At 38.4% G+C, this 25,117-nt stretch overlaps 1 protein-coding gene across 4 annotated transcripts in view; it reads left to right on the top strand.

Moving 5' to 3' along the window:
• The window catches only part of adgrl2a (adhesion G protein-coupled receptor L2a), a 95,171-nt gene that overhangs the window by 30,363 nt on the left and 39,691 nt on the right, over positions 1 to 25,117 (top strand). For 3 of the 4 annotated variants that reach the window (XM_084549157.1, XM_084549156.1, XM_084549155.1), the window contains exons 1-2: positions 7,864 to 8,607; positions 20,256 to 20,365. In XM_084549157.1, coding sequence (XP_084405283.1) covers positions 8,252 to 8,607; positions 20,256 to 20,365 — 466 coding nt within the window. In that variant the 5' untranslated portion in view covers positions 7,864 to 8,251. Of the gene's footprint in view, positions 1 to 7,863; positions 8,608 to 20,255; positions 20,366 to 25,117 lie in introns of those variants that run through there. The other variant, XM_084549158.1, reaches the window with a different exon arrangement.

Here is a 25,117-nt window from a genome sequence, read left to right as displayed (position 1 = left end):
ATGTATCTCAGTCCATTTTAGTCATTATTTGTAATGGGAACTGTGGAAATGACATAGACCAGCTCTGACAAACATATGACAAATACAGTCTGAATGGTCTTTTACAAAAAAATATGACTCACATCCGTATCACATTTAAACTCTGCACCATTTTGAAATCACTTGATATATTGTTGCTGATAAAGTTGCATAACAAGGTCCAAAAAGTTTGCTGTTTCTAAAAGGCACTATGAGCAGGCACTGCACAACTGTATATCAGTTCCCTCTGGAGATGACTCATAGGATAAGTCCACTTCTAATCAACCAAAGTACATTTAAAGTGCTTTCAGCCCACTTTAAAATTACACAATTTTATATATAAACCTCACATAATTCTGAAAAATCTGTATCAATTCTTAGTTAAGCCACTGGTTTACATCTCCAGTTTCTAATATTGCATTGAACTTACATGAGCACTGTCATAATAAAACGGGATAAAATCCTTGACCCCACTCTTATCATCTCAAAATGCATTGTAATTTAACTTAAAATGACCGCTGCTAGGGTCCATGAGACAAAATTTACTGTTTGATGGTCATTGCAGCCATTTCATTTCCACAAGATGTCCTTGTTTTTTTTTTGTGTGTGACCTAAAAAGCTCTCCCTCTTTTTTTTTCTCATACACGCACGCATGCACGCACGCACGCACGCACGCACACACACACTCACACAATTCCTGGCCCCAGGGCTATCCGATATTAGACAGCGAGATGACACTGTGTGCTTGTGCGAGTGCAGTCAGCCGACATGTGCAGATGATGTGAAGTCAATAATGCATTATGAAAAAAGGGGATTTATGACCTTGATGAGCCCCATGGAGCTTAATTAGGCCTAAAGGTTGATTTACATACAACTGTACATGGAATTTGATGAGGCTGTGTTTTCCTGCTGGTGCAGTGCATTTTCATTTAGTCCGGCTGCAACACTTGATGCCCTGTATCTGTTCAAATTCTTATGGATTAGAGGAAAAAAAACATAAACCTTTCTTTTTCAGAGTTTTCGTGTTTTGTCTGAACACAGTAAAATTGTCAAGTGCAAAGCTACAGGATCATATTCCTTTCCTGTGCAATGATGGCATTTCCAGCGCAGGCTTATGTGTCTACGAGTGCTGGTTGGAGATGAGAAATAAACTCAATGGAAGTACACCTCTGACAGGATACGTTTCTGTTTAAAGAGCCCCACCTAAACCAAAAGAGGAGTTTTTTTTTCATGGCATCTATTCAGAGAGAAATGACAAGATCTTTTTCAGAGTCATGTACCTATATCAAAGATGCTCCTGATAGCCCCCCTGCTGTTGCTATGGAAGTAGCAGAGATGTAAATGAACTGGAGTGAACTGGATGGTGGAGAATACAAATGAGGTTGGAATGCTCATTCTGCTCCTGCTCTTTGCCTCTTCTTCTTCTCCCAATATCTCTCTGTTCCCGTCTCCCTGTCTCTATTCAAGTCGATTTCAAAGACTGAACATGGAGCAGTATTCCACGTATTTTGACACTACACAATATGATATGGGATTTACTTTTATACGTCAATATAAATATCAATATATTATATATTCAGATTTCTGATCTGTTAAACAAGGCCACCATGGCTTTGTGCAAATTCATTTTTTTTTAAGTCTAGCACTGTGCATAGTGCCGACAGACTGATGAAATAAGAGTACAAGAATCAATGTTTTTTTCCCCTACAGAGGATAGCCTTTAATATAAATATGAGCTAAGATGTCATGTGAGTGTATTCAATGTCACATACGTCAGAGTTTTAGCATCGGTTGTCAAATAGTTTAGATGTCATGGGCTTAATTTGCAGAGTTTAGTTTAGTTTATTTAGATCCCCATTAGCGTTTGACTTGCAGCAGCTATTCTTCCTGGGGTCTTTCCATCATCATGACATCTACAAAGCATTAACACACAACACATTAATACATAAAAACAAAAATATATTACCTGCTCCTACATTGAACCACCACAAAGTATGAATATCAGGACCCAATTTACAAATACACAAAAAATACACAAAAAATAGGCTACTGATGGTTGAAATTACATTCAAAATAATAATCTCTTAATTTCATTTTAAAATTTACCATATTTCTTTGTTGTGTGACATCATTTGGAAGGGCATTCCAATCCTTCATGGCTCTATATAATACCGTACCTTGAGAGAGTGCCCTAGGTAAGATAAAATAACCTCCAGCAGCATGTCTAGTGGAATAATTATGTATGTTTGAACTAAAAGATAATTTCTTATACAAAATGTATGGCATTTTAGTTGTTATAATATTTCTGAGAAAAACCATCAACAAATATGACATTCTATGTTTAACCTCTAGCCAACCTAGACTGGCATGCATACGACATACATTCGACCTTGTTCCACACACAAGTACAACACGTACACAGTTCCATATGTCGCTGCTGTTTGCTGTTAGCCATGCTCAAAAATGACATCAGCTTTTAACACACAAAGCAGAAAAAAAACTATGAACACAGTGTGGAGTTTAAGTTAATATGAAGAAATTCAAAAGAATGTTAATATCTGTCAAGCCAATAGTAATAGTAGTAGTAATTCTTCTTCACAATGGCCACACAGAGTCGGCAGTCTCCCTCATACCCTGCTGTTTGCAGGATATATGCAATATTTTCTTTCTTCCCCTCCCCTGCGTGGACCTGACTTCTTAAGAATACATGCTGTTGTAAAGGATATCTCTGGATTATAGAATCAGCACTGTGGGAAGAGTCTTGACTTAAAGGTTTCTTTTCCTTTCCAGACTTCCTTTGCTTGTACTATAGATAGGAGTGGGGGGTGGCAGAACCTGGAGGACTCAAGCTGTGTCTCCTGTGGCTCCAAGCTAATGCTATAGGCCACACTTTTCTTTCACCCAAAATCCCCCCCAGCAAGCGACCTTGTCGGCTCAGGAGTGCAGAATAATGGCAGGCCAAGCAGAGATGCTAGCTCATTTACAAGCAGCTGTTTAGCTCTCATCAGAACAGCGAGGCAAATCAAAGGGCTGAGTTAACGGTAGACGACAAGCATCGGGAGCGTCCCTGTCACACTTCTCATTGGCTCTCGACAGAAAAATTATCTGGTTTCACATCAAAATAATCTGGAGACCTCTTTTGTGCTCTGGGCACAATGATGGCAGCGTGAGCAGCTGAATAGGTCTTTTGATCAGCTTCTGCTCTGCCCCTGGACTAACTGTGGAAGCATGTGTAACTCAAGTTACAAAGAGTCATTTTAATATGAAAACCATTTACTGGATTCGAGATAGCCTGATGAAAAGCAGAATAGTTCCTCTATCAGTAACTCTGTAAAATCAGAGGTGGCAAATAATATGATTTTACTGGGAGAGACTCCGATTTTACTTGGCGAAATAGCTGTTTTTAGAATCTGCATTTTGGTTGTATACATGTATCTTTACCATCTAATTTCCCTTTGGGTTTGATCATGGGATTTCTGGCTTCACGGTGTTACACGTTGGACCGTCTCTACATGGCTGAAGACGATCCTAATGACTCCTCGTTTCTGTGAAATAGGAAGACATTTTGTTCATTACCTCTGCTTCAGTGACACTCATATCCTACCAGATGGTCACTTTCCAATTGATTTGGCTCATCTGTGAGAACAAATGAATTAAAATATTACAGCACCAAAGAGACTGTGGATAATGGGGACACCTTACGTACTGGGATTTCTCACAGTTCTTCAGCTGCAGATTCTGCATGGGCATAATGTCATTGCAAAGGTTACACTTGGTAATAAATTCTAGCCCAGGAAGCTTTAAATAGAGGTTTGTCATTGGTGCAATAAAGTGCTTTAACCCATGGAAATAGAGGTCCTGTGCTCCAATCAAAGTCAATTACCAGGATGTTGTAACAACATTTACAATGAGCACATGTCAAAAGGTTTAGAGACTCGTGTATATTTTTTAGCAAACAGCTGGTTTTAATGATCACTTGTTGATTGTAAAATATACAAGATTTTCAAGGATTACAGGAGTGGAGTTTCAACAGTACGCTTTGCAAGTGTATAATGGCAGTAATCATTTCTCAGTCCAGTTGATGACAAGGAAGTAAAATGCTTTTCTCGTGGCAGTAGCGGTGGTGGTGGTGGTACGCAGGGTTGGCGGGTGACCAGAATCTCTGATTAGCAAGAGTGTCAACAAGGCCATGATAAGGGTCTGGCCAGTAATTTCACTGCTGCACCCTGTTGCCATGGCCACAGCATTGAGCTTTCCATATTATATTTTTATTGACTATGCCTTGATCCTTTGCTTCCTGCTGTTTAATTAGTGCGGAGAATGAAAGGAACGCCTCCCCTTAGGTGTTTTGATTGATAAGACATCTCCCTTTCCGGCCCCTGTATAGGTTTGCATGCACTATCACAGAGTGAAAGCACATCAAAGCGAGTAAAATAACATCTGATATTTTAAGACGTCTGAAGTGTGCTCTACCTGTGAAGAGCACGGTGCTGAGTTTCTCTTTGAGTATGAACAGTGTGTGCGATACAAACGCACAAAATCGTACACACACACGCACACACTGTAAAACAAATGCAGCTAGAAAATCCTCTCAGTCGCAGACATTTGCATCTATGCACCAGTGGTGTACACTGTGTGCGGCGCCATTTTGTTGGTTCAGCGGCCTCTTTGTTGAAAGCTCAAAGGTCACTGAAACACAATGTAAGCAACAAGTACTGTCAGCCGCTGCAGCTAACAATGAGCTTTTTCTCTGTGGCTCATAGTTCATACTTTCACGACATATTGATATTCTTGAAATGTTTTACTGTTACCGTATGGAAAATAAATAACTTCCATATCATGCATTCCCTGAATAATTATGCTAATGACCCCATGAGCGAAATAATGATTACTTTTCTGGCTCATTTGAATAATGAAATTATTTAGCTAAATGAGACAGTAAGCATTGGATTTGTTTATGTTACATTCACTGTGATCATATTATTCTGTTGTAATTGCAAGGCATGATCGATGGTGCTGTGGTTCTTCATATTATCTGTATGAAAGCAGACAAAGAGGATTTATTTGAAGAAGTCACACATTATACGGTATAAAAAAACTCTAACAAAACATTATACAAAGAGCACATTTTGACATGTCGGCATGGCAGTGTAAATCATTTTTTCTTTTGGCCTGTATGAATGTTGCAGAAATTCATTTCTCTGGATTAAAACCCTTCAGTTTATCAATAGGGAAGATTTCATTCCAAACTGCATCAAAAGGCCTTGTAGAAGACAATAATGCATTAGTTGGAGATGGTAAAAGAAGTACTTGTGTATATTGCAGTGAATTTGTTTACTGGACTGTGGGATGTCCTATTGACTTGTCCGTGTCACTCATTGCCCAATAAGCCAAAAATATCATCTGACACCAGGGTGAGAAAGTAGTCCAGCCTCGGGCCTAATCAATGGAGAGAGGCTTTCGGAGGTTGTTTACGGCCGCGCTCTTGGTCCGTGATGCACAAACCCAGCTGCCGTATAAAGTGCGCATAGAGCACAGCAAAGGCTGCAGAAATTTGAACACAAAAATGTCCTTTCATTACACAGCCTGTCATCAGCATGGTTGAAAAGTTTGGTAGTGTACTTCAGCGGGGAGTCTTACGGTAAACTTGAGCATACATTTATCTCCTCATTGCTCCGGTCTCTGTTTTGCTACTTAAGGGTAGAGACTGCATCAGCTCTAAATCATAAAACCAGAGGCAGAGATTGGAAAGGCTCTGCCGAATGATTTAAGTGTTTTAAGTGTTTTAACAGTGTTCCTGGGACACAGAACATCAGTGGGTTTGGCTGTGGATTTGGAGATCAAACTCAGAGGTCTTGCACATGGCCAGAAAAATAGATCACTGCCAGCCACAAAGTAGGCCAGAGCAAGTTATGTATCCCACCCAGTCATATGTAACTTTTACTTCTACCCTTTTGAAGTCTATGTGACCTTCATAGTAAGGCGAGTTAGGTTCAAGTACGGTCTCAGCAATTTAGCAGAGAAGTATTCTTCAAGTATCGAAGCTATAATAATATGACTATATGTTGGAATTGTATTTTCTAGCTTTACTGGAACAAATATAATGGTGAGCCATTTTCTTTTGCTTAAATAATGGCATAGACAACATAGCATTTCACTTCCTCATTGTATATATGTAAAAATAGGCTTTATGTGTCTTTGTTGCACCACTTGTGAACCAATCTGAAAGCTGTCTTTTTTCTCTTTTGATGAGACAACTGCTGAGAGAACAGCAATAGACGAGTCTCCATTATACGGCTGCCATTTTCATGTCATGCGCTGAGTATGAAAAATTGTAATGTGGCATTGAGTGATGTATTACATAGGTTCTTATGGTTACTAAACACCGTGGTGCAGTCTTATAGCTGTGCTGAAATGCATTGACATGAACTCAAGATTGGCTGTCAAGTCCTGTTCCTAACATGCTGGGTTTTCATTTTTTTCACTTGGGTTTTTTTCTCTCAAGCCAACATCTCTGATAAATTGTTTATCACCTTAAGCGTTTCTTTTCGACTCCAGAGAGAAAACGATTCCAAAGAATGAAATACAGCTGAAACCTATCATGTTTGAAAGCCTTTACTTTTTCATGTCTATTGGTCACATGAGAAAGTTTGCTGTCAAAAAGCGCAAGTGGATGAAAAAAGAGGCTTCCCTTATGATTGTATGCTCCCAAACAAATAAAGTCTTATAGAGGTTGGATAGTCCAGAGTGGCTGCCCTCCACTACAATGATATACAGTATCCTTTGTTTACCCTTAGCTCTTCTTCAGTGAGCACCTTTTAAGCAGGACTTTCACCTGATTTGTGCACAAGCAGAGGATCAGGCAATACTAACTGACATTTATCTTCCTTTGTAAAATAACACAGCGGCATTTCCCTTCGAGGAGCACAATTCAGAATGCTAATCCCCTGCCACTGTAACTTAGCATTTAATCAGACAAAGATAATTGTATTGGTAGTTAATTGATGAAGCATTCAATAGGATAAAATGAACTCTGCCTTTCTTGGCCAATTTAAACGGCGGCTTTAAGTAAACTGACGCCGCACAAAGAACATCTGACAGAGTGACTCATGAAAAGAAAAAAAAGTGCTTTGTAATTATAAAGAACTGCACATATGGATCACTCAGACTTGTCCAGGAGCCAAACAAATTAGTGCATGAGAAGTAGTAAGGGCATTCTTTATTCTCCTGTGACTGTGAACTAAACCTCATTAGGGAAACAGAGCCATTGGAAACACTAACAACACAGCCATCAACCGAGTTGCAGCTAGCAACACTGTTATTTATGGCCTCAAAGAGGTGACAAAGTCACCACTGGATAGAAGGAAGCTGTTGTTATTATTCAGTGCCGCCCGTGGTTTTGTCAAAGTCCAGTAGAGGCTGGCACATTTTTATGAGCTTGCCACTGTTCTTCTTTAATATTTGACATGAGATAGCTGTAAAAACTGCTCTGACCAAAAATAAAATGTGTGGATTGATATATTTTATGTACTGTATGTAATCTGCTTTTAGTTTAAGTGTGGCTTTTGGCCTTGTTCGTATTTGCAGAGCCATGATATCGATTCTTCTGTTTTTCTTACCCCCACATCCTCCATGACACACACACACACACACACACATTCAAATTTACTAACTTCTTTCCCCGAGCTTCCCAATAGCCCACATTTCTATTGTCAGTGCTGCAAAGTGGATTAAATTACACTCTTGTTGTCATGCTTGTTAGTTTTTTTTTCATTATAGAAAGAAAAATGAGAGTTGAAAGTTTAAGTCCGTAGTGTTAGACTCTGCAATGACAGTGCTCTCTCATATTGAAATGAAACACAAGACAACAGTGTGACTGTTGACAAAAACAAACACCACAAAATGATTTATTTTTTGATCAATTGCATCAGCTGTTCATTTTTAGGTGTTGTGTCTGTGTGCTCACGTAGATGTCTGGAGTACTGTAGATATTTAAGCCAACAAACTAGACATAAATGACAGTTATTGATGATTTTTTCATGAGCAGTTAAGACACAAGGATGACATACTAACACCATTAACTCCCCGGTGCAGTTGAAATCTGAAATGATCACTCAGTATATGGATGTCTGTATGTCAGGCTAGTAACCTGAGCCAGGGCTTGGCTCTTGATGTAGATTTGTGATTGATATCGCTGTAGAGTTAGGGTCTTTTGAATAAAATAAGAAATGACATGCATGAAGATACTTCCTTTGTGTATATTCAGCTGAGATGTCTTGAGTCTTCTGCCTTTTGCAGCGTACTCCTCTGTGTCAGCACAGCCACACATTTCCCTTCGATGTGTACTGATTCTTTCTGCCTCTCTTCTCCCTCAGGGTTTAGTCGAGCTGCCCTGCCATTTGGCTTAGTGCGGAGAGAGCTGTCTTGTGAGGGTTACCCCATCGATCTGCGGTGTCCAGGAAGTGATGTCATAATGATCGAAAGTGCCAACTATGGCCGAACAGATGACAAGATCTGTGATGCCGACCCTTTCCAGATGGAGAACGTCAACTGCTATCTTCCAGATGCCTACAAGATCATGTCACAAAGGTAAAACCACAGACTGTCTGTGCTGTACCAAAACATTCAAAATAATTGACAGGCCACAGTAACGGTTGTCTAGTTTCGGACCACTCTCGACTGTTTCATTTTGTCTGGTTGCCCCCAGATTTCCTCCATTTAAAAAATCCTCTCCATCCTATGCCTTTGGAGTAAATCTTTCACCAAGGAGAATAATGGGGCTGCTGTCAGATTGATTTACTCCATCAGAAATAGCAAAAGTGAATGTAAGTGTGGAATAAATAAAGAAAAGGGCATCAGTAGCCTGTCAGCATCAATAGCCCACAAGACGTTAATGTTAGCGCCAATACTGAGACAGCTGAACTTGAACAAAAGAGAATGAGAAGCTTCATCAGGTTTTGGAGGTGAAGCAATTCTGACAAACAGCGTAGAGGGAGAAGATTAAAAAACACCAGCCAGAGTCAAGGAGTACAACAGTAAACTCGGAGACACCACATTTACATTAGAAATACGAGCATGACAACTGAACCTTTCTCAAACCTGTCTCAAAAACAAAGAGCTATTCTGGCTACTGATAAACTGCAGATCTGATCTAGCTTGCAGGAGGTAATTCTTCTGTCAATTGTAATTTCCGCTCTTATATACATTATGTTTCAAATGTGCAATCTCGACTAAGCATGTCAGCATTAGCCTATCAGCTTTATTTGGTCTTATTAGTGAGGCTGAGCTACAGGGTCTTAGCAAAATCCCTTTAATGTGTGCCTGTGTGGGCGCGTGTGCATATGTGTGTGCGTGTTGTTTGTTCCTCCAACACAAAGAAGTTAAAAGAAAAAGCTGTTATAGATACAGTAGCTCTAATAGCTTGCTCTTGTTCAAGTACAATGTTTTGCATACATCTGAATGTATTACTAATAGTAGGTGCTTTTTACACTTTCAATTGTAATGGCACCTGCTGTTGATTTAGTAGTTTAAAAAATAAAAAAATGCATATTAGTTTTTTGTTAGTCATCTGTGTTTAGTTAGTTTTAGTCAACTTAAGAGACTTTTTTTCCGGTTTGTAGCTTTTAAGCATAAGACTAGCAGTTGTCATGCCGTGGTTAGATGTGTCTGGAGCACAGGTGTCAAACGTACGGCCTGCAGGCCGGAGGGTCTAATCTGGCCCACAGCATGAATTGGCAAAGTGCGAAAATTACATAGAACACTGCAGTTTTTCAATGGAAATAGCTGTTATTCTTAATTTGTCCACTGTTTTAGAAAGAGAAGTGGACAGAAAACAACAATGCAGGGCTAAACAGCAGGCAACAATGTGTCCAACTTGCACTTATTTTGACATGTCATTTTTAATAATAATAATAAACATTCTCCTAATTTACTCGTTCTTCTTTCGAGTTGTCATTACTTCTAGGTTATTATTCTATTAGGTTACTGATCCGGCACGCTTGAGATCAAATCGGGCTGTATGTGGCCCCCATATTAAATGAGTTTGACACCCCTGTTCTAGAGTCTAGTATATAGTATCACGTAATATCTAGTAAAAGAAGATAATCAACACAAGTGGAGATTTCTGTCTTAAAGTGGAGTAATTCCAAAGGTTTTTTCTTTTTCTTTTGGTAGTGGTAAGAGTAGCTTATATTATTTATTTTTATATTAAAGGCAGACAGAATATCTTTTATTATAATATATAATTTATTTAGTTAGCTTTTAGTTAGTTTTTATCCTGAATTAGAATTTAAATGAAAAACTGCCAAATGATTAGTCCAGTAGTTCTGTGTTCTGAGAAGAATTATTTTCATTAAATAATCAGTTTTATATGACCACTGAATCCTTGACACTTATGAGTTAGGGGGTACGTGTGGTATGACAAAAAAACCCAAGGGGTACATACGACAAAAAAGGTTACTGGAGACTTTGCGATATAGCACGTGGACCCTCGTCACGTAATCCGGTTCATTTAATGAAGACATTTACTTACATTTTTGAAATTTATAGATTAGTTCATAAATGTTTTTTCTGTCATGGCGTGTTATCATACAATTACTACATGTACAGGGCTTTTGTTCAACAAATGAATCCGTGAATACTGCAGGTCAGAATGACTGCCGTTTAAAACAGTATTTAATTAATTTGTCCATTCATCCGTCTCAAACATTTAATTTTTACTGAAAACTTTTGAACATTTTGTCATAGTTCTCATATTGAAATACCACTTCTTCTGTAGTTAAGTTGTCTGGTTGTTGTTGTGGAAAATCAATTGTCAACAAATATCCTTTGGCAGAGCTTTCACTGTCTTCATTATGATTTAGTGCAGACGGGAAACCAACAGACGTGCACAGACTTGTGCATATACATGCAAAACCTGGTAGGGTTTCACGTATGTATGAGATTTCATACGTGAGACCAGTTGTCACATAGGGATGCCATCGGAGCCAAAGTGCACAGAACGGAATGACATATGACTGCCACAGACAGAGATATTGGACGGTATGAGACCGTCAGCAACTCTGGCAAGCCGCCTTGGGAAATAAAAAAAAAATAATGAAATAAAACAGTGGAGCCCTTGTATGCAGGGGGTTTATTGTCAACTCCTATTTGATGAAGTCAGATAGCTGACTCACATTGTCTGTCTTGAAAGGCTGCAGCCTGCTTGCTCCCTTCTTGTGGCCTTCTGTGTTACGCTGCCCTCAGCCTCGCTCACACAAAAACAGTCCACTGAAGCACAAATACTGACCCAGCAGGAGCCCGACAACAAATCCGAACAGTGTCTTCAACAAAGTCTCCACCAGTGTCTGTAGAGGACTTGAGTGCATTCCTCATAAGCATATCCTGAGAGTGCCAGAGGCCGTAGTTCAGATGTTATTTTGAATAAGTTTTTAGCATCTCAGTGTCAGTTTTGAGCTATTTTACTCAGCGCGTAGAGAGAAATGTGTGCATTCAAGGAGAAAAAGCCTGTGATGAAAGGTTTCTCTCAGGTGCGTGACTTCAAAAAAAGAATCTCCCAAGACTGATAGCAAAGGGAGTACTAAACAAACCCAAGGGACGTTTAAAAAAAAAAGTCATTCTGAGATATTGCCGTGAAAATGTGAGAGCAGATTAATTAATTATTATTTGTATAAGTCAGAGCCATAGATTTGTCACAAAAATTAAGATTTTATGTGGAACTAATTAGTGATTCTATTTCTCCTTTACAATTTATTTAAAAAGATAGACTAAAATAAGAATGGAAGAATGTCCAGTCTGCCAAAAAATAATTATGAGAAATGTGATGATTTTTTTTGGACTGCACTGCTATGAGCCCTTTACTTTGCCAAAAGTCAACACTCTGGTCTGCCCTCTGGCTCCTGCTGGTTCTAACCCTGCTGAAATGTTCCTTAAATCCACTGTATGGAAAGAAAATGTATTTCCTACTGTACAGCACTCACCAATAAGGAAGGGACTGAAGAGCCAGAAATATTTGCTGCCATAATTACACTGGTCTTCTAATTTAAGCGTGTGGGGGAAAATCACATTAGTGCTCGTGTGGAAAACTGTGTTCACTTTTAAACATCCGAAATTGATGTGACCCCAAAGTGTGGAGAATTGGATTGAGGCATCGCTGCGTTTGATAGATCCTGTTGGCACTCACAGTTGTTTTTATATCTGGCTGGCATATTATATTCATGAGCACAATGATTTTATGAAAATAGCCTTAGGACTGTTGCGGCTCAATTAGAACATTCAGCTGCAAGCAATTAGTCGACTCAAGTGGGTGATAATCTGTACAGGAATTTTTCACGTGGACACCTCCCCAGCAGATGTGAAACTGCATGGCAGTACAGTTTGAAATAATTAATTCATTGATAATAATATTCGGTAATGTGATTTTTCTTTCTTTTCAGGACATTTGGATTTTTATGATTGCATTTCCTCTTCTACACTGATGATAATGATGATGACTGCAAACACATTCTCACCAGAGTCATTTCGATTAAAACTGTAATCTAAGTTTATTCAGATATTATTTTGTTATGCATCCAGTTGTGCATGCGCTGACCATCTGGTGCTTAGTTGTTATTGATTTAAGTCTGACCGCTGCTCCTTATCACAGTTGGAAGAGAAGGAAATATGACAGTGGCACACCTTGACAAATCATTTTCACTGTAAAGGACATATTAAGATATACAATATGAATAAGTGGCTTACATCTATTGATTTCCCTTTGACTAATGAGCTTCATTGTAAGTATTCAGTAACAAGGTCATTGATTGCTGTAACATAACATGGCCGGGTTTTCCAAGGAGCGGATCATTGATGAAAATGATCAATGCCGATAGCTCTCTAACAGAGAAGATTGGGATTAGAGGACAGCTATGAGCTCAATACCATTAATAATTGTCATGAAAACTATTATTACCAGCCATCATTGGGGATTTCAAGTCCCATACTTTTAATGACAGTTTTTTGGTTTTGTTTTTACAAATGTTATTACATTAAATGGAGAGACTACAGCAGACATGTAATTGTGATCCGAGCATGTAATCAGCTGAATCTAGAAACCAAGTTCTTGCCAATGAACGTGAGGCAGTCCTGGAGACTAAATGTTGCTGCTTACACTATTTATATCAGTGACAGGACTGCTCGCAAGGCTCTCCGAGGAGCTCCATTGTTACCGCCTGACAGCGCGCTGCCTTGTTCTTCCTTTCCGTACGTGCAGTTTTTAGTGTTTATTTAAAGCAGAGCAGATTAAGATTTCATAAAGATTCAGATTCAACTTGGGCGTTTCAGAGGGGTGTGCAAAAGTTCATGAGGCATGAAACTGCTCTCCACTCAATTGGTGATGATGTGCTAAATAAATAAGCACATGAACAGTCATCAGCAATTCTCATTAGACAAACAAACGCTAATACCAGCATTAAGTTACGTAAAACGCTGGAGAAATAGATGCACTTGCTATATTATGTCACCGCAGTGACAGTAAAGGTGGACCTTGTGTGTATGTATGGTGTACTCGTCAGTGAGAGATTTTACCATATCACTGGGTAGCTATCTCTTTAACATCCCTGGAAATTATGCATTTATGCAGCAAATGAGATGAGCCAGATTAGTCTATTAGTTTTTTTTTTCTCATCTAATATTCTTTTTACAAAAATGTGTCCTTGAGTATATGGCTATGTATTTAATTTTCTGGACTAACTTATTATTTTATTCAGGGCTTTCAGTGGTAAAAAAAAAATGCTCTTGTGGACAGTCAGGAATCTGGAAATAATTATGTCAATATAATAATCACATTTTAATCTGCTAGAGTGAATAAAATATACTACACGACGTGGATGTTTCGCAAAATGTAATACACTTATTCAACAAATTTATGCATCTTTGTGTTTAATGTCGAGTTTTCCTTCAGGTTGTATTACCTATTGAAACTGGCCTGGGTTTGTGCTGCAAAGAAAGCATCAGGCCTGCAAACGGAGGTCTCACCGGGTGTCAGCGTGAGACGTTGCACTTTTAGAAGAACAAACAAGCCTCACATAATGCCACCAAGACCAGAACGATGGGAGCAAAACGTAGTGCCCCCTGGGTAATGTAGTTAAAGTGTCATTATGAATCAACAGAAGAAAAGTACGGCCTGTGTGCGAAGACTCCTTGTTGTATAAGTGGAAAAGTCCTGGTATGCCAGACAGTAAAGTTTAAAAGTGCTACATGCCTACATAGCACTGATTTTATTGTTTCTAAATAAAATCAGTGTTTCTAATATGGAAAATGTTCTGTATCATAATACATATCTGTATTGCGAAATAAAACCATATGTATATATAATACATAATATACCATGATAAGAAACTTTGTCAATATGTCACATTCCTCTCAACATTGATTTTATACAATATATAATCCGAATGCAGTGCATCCAAATTAACTTGATAAAATATGCCGATGAATTACACTTCTAAATCTACTACTATCTGGCTCTAAAGCATCAGACTCAGCTTGTCACACACTGCGCTGAGAAAAAAAGATTCATTTTCATAATTTTGATGTTTCATTAGAATTTAACATTGAATTAAAGTAGATTTAATTAGGCATTTTAACTTTGATCAGCAGAGAAACTCACTCTGTGTAAAGGGGTCTAAATTATCCAAGCAACCAATTACCCAACTAAAAAATACAGAGTATTTGCGTGAATCATCCCTTCAAAGCCATTATTTAGTTAAAGATCTGAATCTGAATTTTGAATCTGCAGTTTCTCTCCATTCTGTGCAAAACGGGTCAAGCCTGAAAGTGAAAAGCTTTTTTTTTTTTTTACATCCAGCCTTAAATTCTGGATCGGATTGAGATGAGGAGTCTGTCTCGGCCACTCCAGGACCAGGACATTATCATTGTTGTTTTTAAGTCACCCCGATGTAATGCTGTCTTTATACCCGGGTGTTCTAGCTTTGACTTATGTCGTCTTGTAAAGGTCACATTTCGACCAGCACAATATCACGAAAGCATTTTCATTGACTTCAGTGGCATAACGATATACCTTTGCTGGTTTAAAAATCAATAGTCGAGATGGACGGATGTGACTCAGACAGCCTTCCCCCAGCTCTTAAAGACCCTGGAATCCCCCGTTGAGCACCAGTAAATATAGCGTAAATACAAGCACATGACAGTGATTAGAAGTTTCTGGGATGTCTTAGCCGGATATTGGGTCAGACTTTAAGTTGAAAGCAGGATGCTAATGGTTAATTTCTAATGACCTATTTCCTGAAAGATTATTGGGCCACCCCCTTAGAAGATGGTCTAAATATACTGATACTGGAGGTGATTATACTCATAACGTGTGTGTAGCGCGTTGTATGTGTGTGTTTTGTGTCCTGTTCGCAACAGATTGTTTCTCTTGCTGCCATTCGGTGGCCCTGGAAATGATTTAATTTTTCAATGGCCTGTCTGCTATCAACAGGCTTGCCTCTTGAGAGAGATGTCTGCCTTGATAATTGTGCCATGAACCTCATCAGCGTTTCAGATGAAATGGAGCTAGACGGGTCACTTTGAGTTTAAGAGAGGCTAATTTGATTGAAATTCAAACTGGGAGCACCAGGAAGTAGATTGTGCCTTTTTCTGTAATGTGCTCCTCTCACTCATGTCGCTTTTCTCCTCCAGTTACACAGCGATTGTTTTCACTGCGGCTGCTGATATTTTTTATATTGTAAATTACAAATGGATGCTTATGCTTCCTGAGTCTTGAGGAATAGAAAATCGAGACGTGGGAGCAAAGCAATCTAGGAATCAGCAATTAAGGGGTAACTTAACCTTAATTTAAACTGTGCGGGTCACGTGGGAAGCGCATGATCTGTCACATGAGAGACATGACTGTAGAAGACCTTGCAATGTTCCAGGCTTTGCATTCAAAATGGTTTCATATTATTTTGGTGTAATGTAAACCTTACCTTACATGTCAACTATAGTTTTTGCAGCTTTTCAGCTATTTCTTCTATTGTACAGACATTATAATTAACTTGATTTGCTGAATTTTTGTAACCAAACCTGATGTGTAGTTTTGGCAGCCTTAAAAATCTAATAGTTACATTAATACAGAACAATTCTGTTGTGTGTTTCTTGGGAGGTATTTATTCATAGGATAATATATATGTTAGAAGTAAATATGAAACAAGATAGTACTTTACTATAAATTTGTTCATTGCTAGAAAATGAATGAGCCATAAAAATAAACAGACAGTAGAATAAAGTTGCTGAATTATGACCTTACCCTGCCTGACTTTATTAAACAGAACTGAATAAAAGGACATTGTATATGTTCTGAACAAAGGATCTGTGAAAAGCAGATATGAAGTTCTTCATGATTTAAGCAGGTTTTAGATCCAAGAAACCCCTTAGCCACATTTGGTATACTAAATACTGTACTGTTTGTAGCGATTTTCTCACGTGAGTCAATTTATTATTCAATTAACGCATTATCTTCACATCCAATTATTCCTCTGACATGCTTTATGGTGGCAGCGGAAAAGGTTAAATTACATGTGGATACACGGCATCAGGAGTGCTATCAGTTACACCTTGTTGGCATCTTATTGCGCCCCTTCCCACTGCCAGCAGGGAGTGCTCATTTTTTGAAAGAGATTTGCATCAAATCCAGGCAGCCTTTTCTATGACACTCTAATTGTACTGATGTCTGCCTCTCCCAAAAGGTCAGAGATGTGATGGGATTACATTTGGAATACTTCAGCGTGATTAACAGGCCGCAGGGAGAAATGGAGGCAATCAAAGTAGAACGAAGCTCCGTCCTTTTTTTTTTTTTTTTTTTTTTTTGGTTTTACTTCAAGAATATTAGTGGTACTGCTATTTTTGACATGATGGTACTTTTTAGATTATTGTATTAATGTAAACATTGTCTATTTATTATTTTATAATGCTTCAAACCTCTTTTATTTATTTTAGACTAGAACTTTTAATAACTATTAATGGCGCAAAGCACTGAGAAGTATATATTTTTTAAACTGGCCAAGCTTTTATTAAAAATGTGACAAATGTGTTCAACATACACTAGTTGTACTGAAAATTGGAGTACATCTCTTTTTACACAGATGGCTTTGTATATTTTCCTTGGTATGAGCTAAAACAGGCACTTCACCAAACAAATAGATAATACCCCTGCTGAAAATGGTTCCAGCTAATTTGCCCCCAAATATTTGATATTTAGCTCCTTTGCCAAATGTTAATTATTCTTTTTCTTGCATTAGACGATAAAATGAATTTGTACTCTTTCCACGTTCGCTTCAGTAAAATCTTGTCGAGCAATCAAGGTATTTATAGAAGTGGAATGTTTCACTCTGGAGAAAAGTGGAGAAAGTGGCTTCCTTTGACTTAATATTCATTATGTACATGATTAATTACTATATAGCCTCAGACTATCAAAAGATAGTCAGAGATATCATATTTTACATGTATTTAATTAGTGTGCACTTTGAGACCTGTGCCCTGGCAAACCCAAATGCTTGCATGAACTTTTTATGGGAGGAATTTCAATTACATGCTCTCTTTCAAAATGAGTGCTAGGACTATGCACAGAAGAAGTCATTAGGGCTTTTTCAATTGGTCTCAGGAGATGCCTGAGGTTTCACAGATGAGACGGGAATCAGAGTCACACAATCTCATAGATCAGGGCGCCCCTGCTCCACTGCTCTAAAATTAGGGCAATACATCAGAAAGAGCTATCAACACTTATGTCAACATTGTTCCAAAGGAAATATGAGTTTTTTTTTAGTGCTTATGTCCTGTTGTTCAATACATTTGCCTGAGTAATGAGGGCAAGTGTGTGTCTCATTAGTGTCACAATTTTTATTTTTGAAATCATTCTGTTTCATACGCCTAATATAAACTAGGCATTCGTTTCCCAGTCTCACTGGAATAGGGTGGATAAAGCATCGTAATTTATATTGCTCCTGCATGATATGCTTATGCATGAGCACAGAAGACGGAATCATCAAAGTGACCATATAATATATGGAAAGTGCTGCAGATTCATGAAATATTAGCCTCAAAAACGAGCTGTGTATTATTGTCACACAATGAGGAGCATGTTTTAATTCCAAGACAGTAATTCATTTCCATAATAACAACTTCAATATGCTGATATTTATATCTACTATCGCACATGGAGGTCATTAATAAAGTGAAATGCCCCTCGAGATTAACTAAACACAGATGCACATTCAGATGTGAACACAAATGCCGTCTGTACGGTGTGGCTCTGTGATGTATTGTTTTAACATTACCTTTTGTTGAAATAAAGTGTTCTCTATTGGATGCTTTTGAAAAAAAAAGTGTGAAGTCTTTTAATTGGCACACATGCTGACTGAACAGAACAGGAGGAACAGTAACATGAATTGCTTTTGTGTTTAAAAAAAAAAGATAAGCGATGGGTAATTGTGTTCCCTGCCGATATTCAGAGTTTGTGCATTTTCCATTTCAATGCAGGAGTTTCTCTTAAGTTTCTTGATGCTTTTGTTTGTCGTAAACCACAATAACCTTCACGTATTTATGATATTCCCCTAAACTGTGGTTGTTTTCAATCTGAAACTAAAACAGCACAGGTTTCCAGCCCCCTGTGCCACTTTATTTTTCTGCACCTCAACAGTAACCAACTCTACCCTGTTCCACTGAGCTAATATTATATTAATAACATTTGGACACAGAGCAGTGATTACCTCTGCAGCCCAAAACAAAGGCAAAACCCAAAGCACAATACAATGCAACCAGTAATACATTTTCCAATGATCTGCTGTAAATGGGCGCATTGGTCTGTGATAAGAAGAAACAAATATTGTCTGTGGTCCCTGCTAAATCAGCAGAACAGAGTTATTGATCGGGCTCCTCACATTGCCAATAGATTTTAAGTCCCCTTGGTAGCTTGCTCGGGGTATTGATGTCATTATCAGGATTTCAGCGCAGCCAGAGGGTGGTCACCTGCAACTCCCTGGACCTTAAAATACAACGGTGGCTCATTTACAATGTCTGCTCTCCAGATGTTAAAGGCAGTGACATAAATTAACTTATGACTCCGCTGCAAAGGAACTGAACTGAAAACCAAAATGTGTGTATGCAATAGTTATTTTTTCCCAATATTGTGCTTTGTAATAATTATTTACAGATACACCTTAATGTGATTTGGGATATAAAACTAAAACAAATAAATGCATAAAATGCACCACATGACACACATTTATCATTTTGAATTTATTTTGGAACATTTGTGGTATTTTTTCCTCTTCCGGAAACTGAAATGGTCGTTAATGAGAACTTTGATGGAGTTTTGGGTGCCTCATCTAGATACACAGCTTGAAGACACATTCCCGGCCGGGGCAGGCTAAAATCAATAAGTCAGGACATTTGAGTGAAACACAATTTTTTTTTTATTTTTTTTTTTTTATCCCATGCAAAATTCATCGCAGTAAACACCAGTGTCAGGGGTAAATTCCAAGATCACATGAGGTCCCTATGCAACTGGAGTCCAGTATGTATCAGACACGGATCTATTTTCACTGTTTTTTTATTATATTGTTTCATACTGTTTGTGTATATTTAATATAATGTTTTATGGTAGTTCTATATTTGCTACAGGCATGTTCAGCAGCTGTTTGGGATTTCATTTGATCACAACAAGCGGGAACAAAGTTAAAGAACGGATAAAGCATAAAACTTTGTGCAACGTCTAGATTGATTTAGAAAACTCTGATTTTAAACCAGTGTTGTCCAGTTATTGACCAAACCAGGTTATATTGTAATACGGCGAGAGACAAATTACCACAGAGACTTTTTCTAGATTCTTCCCTTGGCCTATACACATTCAGACAGATTATCCATTCTCTTGAAAAAGGCACAACAATACAAAATACAAAGGCCGCTTTTACAGCATATACCTGGTGGAGAAGATCCAATAGGCAACACGCTGAGTGAAAAACAAAGGAGTTGGCCATGACTTTATCACTAGGAAATTAAATAGTATTGTTACACTATAATGGCAGTTTGCCATTCTTTTTGCTGAATGTTACAATTTACTTCTACATTGTAGAAAGTGTGTCATATACAGTGTTTTAACATTTGTGCCTTTAATTCTTCCAGTTATTTGGTTTGCCCAAAAATCATGAATGCGTTTAGACACAACAGTCATTGTTTCTTCTCTGTTTTTTTCCCCTTCCCAGATGCAACAATCGGACCCAGTGCATAGTGATCACAGGTTCAGACGTTTTCCCTGACCCCTGCCCAGGCACCTACAAGTACCTGGAGGTCCAGTATGAGTGTGTGCCCTACAGTAAGTATAACCCTTCAGTCATGAATTGAAAACCCTTCCTCCTCCTTTTCCCCCCAAACCTCCCATCCTCTTTTTTTTCCTTAATCTGCCGTGTCTTCCGTTATACCATCTCTTGTCCCATTTCCTCCCTGCCTTGTCCAGACAGCCCGCTTTCCCCGTCTGCAACACCTTCCAGCACCCTTTTACTCCGTTTCTTCTCCCATCTGTATCACACCATGAACTTTTCATGAAATATGACCTGTAAAACCCTTTGGTCCTTTTGTGCACTTCCCGTATTATTGATGTGCTCACCGTGTTTCCAGTGGAGCGACGAGCCTGGTTATGAGGTAGCAGAATAGAGGGAGGGCAGAGGAAGTCATGCTGACTCTCCATGACGGCAAGCGAGCCTTTCATTACTCAAGTCTTGTGCGGAGAAGTCTATCAGGCAAAAAGCATGGCTCATCTTTGATGGCCCAATATACATCCCTACAACAGGTGTTGAAATGTGTTAACAGATGTTTCATTATGTAACGGAGCAGAATGGCTCCACTCATAAGTCAACAAGGTAATATTTCATCCAAAGAGATAGTGTTAACATTTTGTCTATTCCTCAGATGCTAAAATATTCATTGCCATTCAGCTCCCAAATAATCTTTAGATTGCCCTTTGTATTAAAATCCCCCTTTGTCCTTTAAGCTGCCATGTTCATTTGCAATTTGTGAAGGAAATTCCCCCGTGTAACCTTTACAAACTGATTAATGACAAAGATTCCGATGAATTGCCAGAATCGCTAATCAGGTGGAACTGAAATAATTAGAGTGGGAGTGATGGGGCGATAATGTTTGGCAGCTCTTGTAGAGTCGTATGTGTGTTTTGTACACTGATGTCTTTAGATGTGTTTCGGTTTGGTATGAGCTGAAAATGGAAGTCAAGTACGAATGTAAATAATCCACCTTTATTCTACACTTCTTTCCATTTCTGTTTAACACATCTGTTTGACATCACTCATTACCAGTATACCTGTCCAAGCTGTTCCCTTTAGTGTTCAATCAGAATGCATTAGTGAACATCATTAGATGGTGAAACTCATTACAGCTTAAAGGTTAACCTCTCTGAGGCTTTGAGGACCTGTAATTAAAAATGGAATAAGCAATAATGGGTATTTGAGTCCAACTTATTGAGCAAAGACCAATCCTGTAGCTCTTACCTTAAACTCTTAACGGCTTGTTTCTTTACTTTTTTTTCACTTGCCGTATAGTTAAGTAAAATATCGATCCTATGTCTTGCTGTGTTACCTCAAACCTTAATAGTAGGATTAGCCTCAAGGTGCACTCTCGTCCACCCACTGTTATGATTGTCTTTTGTTCCTGTCTTGCACCAAGGAAACAGCCAAGACCACTCTAGCGTGGTGAGAAATAAAACTTCTGGCCAAGGACTCTCAGTCAGATAAAACATGCAGTGTTCAGTTCACTCTAAGCAGTTTCAAGCATGTCTGTAGCCCCATCTTTTTGCTTCTCAAGGTCCATGCCCAACCAGAATAGGACCAAGAACACAGAATGTATCCAATCGCAACTGTCCTGGTAAGTGTTTAGTGTTCACCCAGTCTGATTCAGTCCACACAAGCCCAGCCCAACCTTTCCCACTCCAGCCCGCTGTAAAGTGTGATAGATTTTGATTTACAGGCAAGTTCCCTGTTTTGTTTCTTTCCTCTTACCGGTCCTCTGTCCCCTTTTCCCCAAAATATAATCCATATACCCCACATTAATTTGTAGAGGCAGACAAATATAGAGAAAGGCAATCATAGGGGAAGATTTACTGAGCCTTTGCACACCAAAACAAGCCATTACTAGTTTGCAGATGGGATGGCAAAGCCCTATCAAGAGTTTTCTAGTTTTCAGATGGACTAGATCAAATGCCAAATACCAAGATTTGGGATTTAAAAACATTCCAGTGGTCCAAGAGCTTAGGATCCCCTGGATTTGCTGGGATGCAAGACTTGAAAAGATGTTTTGCAAGAGGTCATAGTAAATCCCCATTAAGCTGATCAGCACCAGGACCACAGAGAGTGTCCTCATTTTGACCAGGAACTACTGCTCCTCAAAATCTCTGTAATCTCTGTCGCAAGAAATATAATCAGCATTTTTTTTTGTTTTTCAAAATATATCGAAGGCATTCATTCTATTGTCTTTAATCACACAAGCAATTTGGAATTTTTCACTTCTTTGCAAGTGACCTTTGCAACAAGTTGCCTACGTTTCCACCATGCTCATCCATTTGGCTTTATAATTTAGTTCTTGTCATGAACTGCCCTCATTAGCAACATTATCTTCATATTGCAGCCAAGGATGTAAATTTTGCCTTCACCTGGCACAGAGTCATCATCTGAATTGGCTCCAGTAATTGCTTGAATCAGGCAACATAAAAGCCAAGATGTTTCTTTATTAGGACTGTTCTGTGCAGGCTATTTTGAAATGGTGAAGAAAAAAAATCAGCTTATCTATTATACTCTATTCTCATGTAAAGCTGTGGAGTCGTGCTAGTGGGCATAAACGGTGCTTATTGCTAATATTATCACATTCATCACATGCTTATGCTGGTTAACCCTCAATCCACGTGACAGTGATGGCCAGATTATAAAATGAGCAATGGATCCCGTTTGGTGTTTTTTATTCAGTGTCTCCCCTTAGTTACACATATAATGATTTAATTCAAGTCTGACACACTCCAACCTCAATTGACATGCATAGATAAACAGTTAACATTGACAATTAATGATGATCACAGCTGACATAGAAATCGTTGATAGAAAGTGAAATTCCCCAGAATGTAATAGAATATAATAGCTAGTGGAGAAAGTTTAGAGTCTTGGGGTTAGTCTGGGTTGGGATATGTGTCATGTTTGTTTGAATGTTATTGGATGAAAACTGACTGACTCTCTTCCCTTCCCCTGTGCAATCTGCAGGAAACCTCCTCGGCTATCTGACTCACTTTCTTCATCCACTGACCGATTTCTGATCACACTGATTTCTACTTCTATTTTTATATTTCTACTAACGCCATCAGGTCTCCCGCCATGTTTTTTTCCCTTTCTTTCCAGATTTCCTTCACGCTATGTTTCTCTGTCCTCTTCTCGCCTCCTATGTTTTATGTAGCCGAGGCAGCTTCTGTGATCTGTTGTTAATTTGTTTGCTTCTTATCCATATCAGATCTGTTAGTCAGGTGCAACACGCATAAAATTTCTTCTTCAGAATGGCGTGCATTCATTTTGGGATCCCTCTGAATCTCTAGTTTCTAGTGTTTTTTTTTTTTTTTTCTTTTTGCAACTGAAGCCTCGGTCAGATTGAATAATTTCTTACAGATTCAAAGTCTGATATAAATATGAATTAACTGGAGCAGAAGGGCTACAGGATTCAAAGAAAAGCACATTTTTGCTTGAGCAGATTAGGCCATGGTGTAAATATACCCAAAATGTTCATGTTGATCCTTGCAGACCAAGCCTACCGATTGTGAGAGCCTGTCGTTTGTGAAGCCATTGAAAACAATAATCAGAGAAAGACAGTCAAAAGCTAATAGGTTGGATCTGATGTATGTAGTCTGGGCTCGCGAGAGTACTATTTCCACCTCTAATCAGTTAGTATGTAGTTGAAAAAATAAATCAAATAGTAGTAGTGTGTCTGAATCAATCCACATTAGTAAAATGACTTTTTTATGTCAAGCAAGTTTTATGACAATTAAATCAAAGACATTTCTCAGTTTAATAGCTTCACTGCCATTTAATAAAAATTGGCTGATCATTTTTTGTACATAGTTAGAAATGTCACTGAATATATTTTTCTCCAGTGTCCATCTTTGTTGCCTCACACACAACAGTGTGCTCATTGAACAGCACAGCCCTGGCTGAACAGTCTGTAGTCTGACCTGGGCTTCAGACCAACCGGAGAAACGTGACCATATTTTACATCAATGTAAACTTGTTGTTGTAGTTAAAAGTAATCAGCTGCTCCTTTTTTTTTTTAACTTTTTATGTCTTAATGTTTTACTGGCCACTGACAGCTCAGATTAATGGATTGAGTAAGGCTTCAGAGCACAGCTGCGTTCAGAGTGCCTTGTTTAAATGCACCCATTTATAGCAGACTTGCTATTGGAAACCAGCTAAAACAATCAAACAAATTTTGCAGTGTCTTGAGAAATACAGAATACCCAAAAAGTCATATTTACGTATTTTGCTTTATCAGTTTACACTGACCTGCTTCACTAGGTCCCAGATATCTTGTTTTTTTTTCTTCTCCGTGTATTTGACTTCTTCTTTTTAAAAGTGGTGAAGTAAAATCAAGAACTGAAACACAGAAACCTTTGCAGTTAGTCCAGTGTTAATTTGTCCAGAATGTTTAAAAGGCATATTCACCATTTAAAAGCCAGTTTCAAATATACTCTATAGAGCTATCTACTATCCATATATGACTTTATTTTTCTCTTATAAAAAAAAAGAAAAGAAAATAATTACACTGTTTCATCGAATTCAGCTTGGTTTGTGGTGGTGGTGGGTGGATTTAAGATTAGTGTGGATTGAAAGTGTCGTAGTTTGCCTTTGCCAACAGAGTAAAGTTGAAATTAAATCACTTTCATAAATACAATTATGCCATGAAACAGCCTTTACTACTATAGAATGCAGAGGATGACTTCAAGGCTCAGAAAAAAATTCTGTTATCCTCCAATAATTGTTACTAACATATCGTATTTACTTTTATTTAGCACTAAACTGATAATATTCTG

The sequence above is a fragment of the Chelon labrosus genome (assembly GCF_963514085.1).
Source record: "Chelon labrosus genome assembly, chromosome: 7".
Classification (NCBI taxonomy): domain Eukaryota; kingdom Metazoa; phylum Chordata; class Actinopteri; order Mugiliformes; family Mugilidae; genus Chelon; species Chelon labrosus.
The sequence above is the reverse complement of the archived record's forward strand: the minus strand, read 5'-3'. Positions and strand labels throughout refer to the sequence as shown.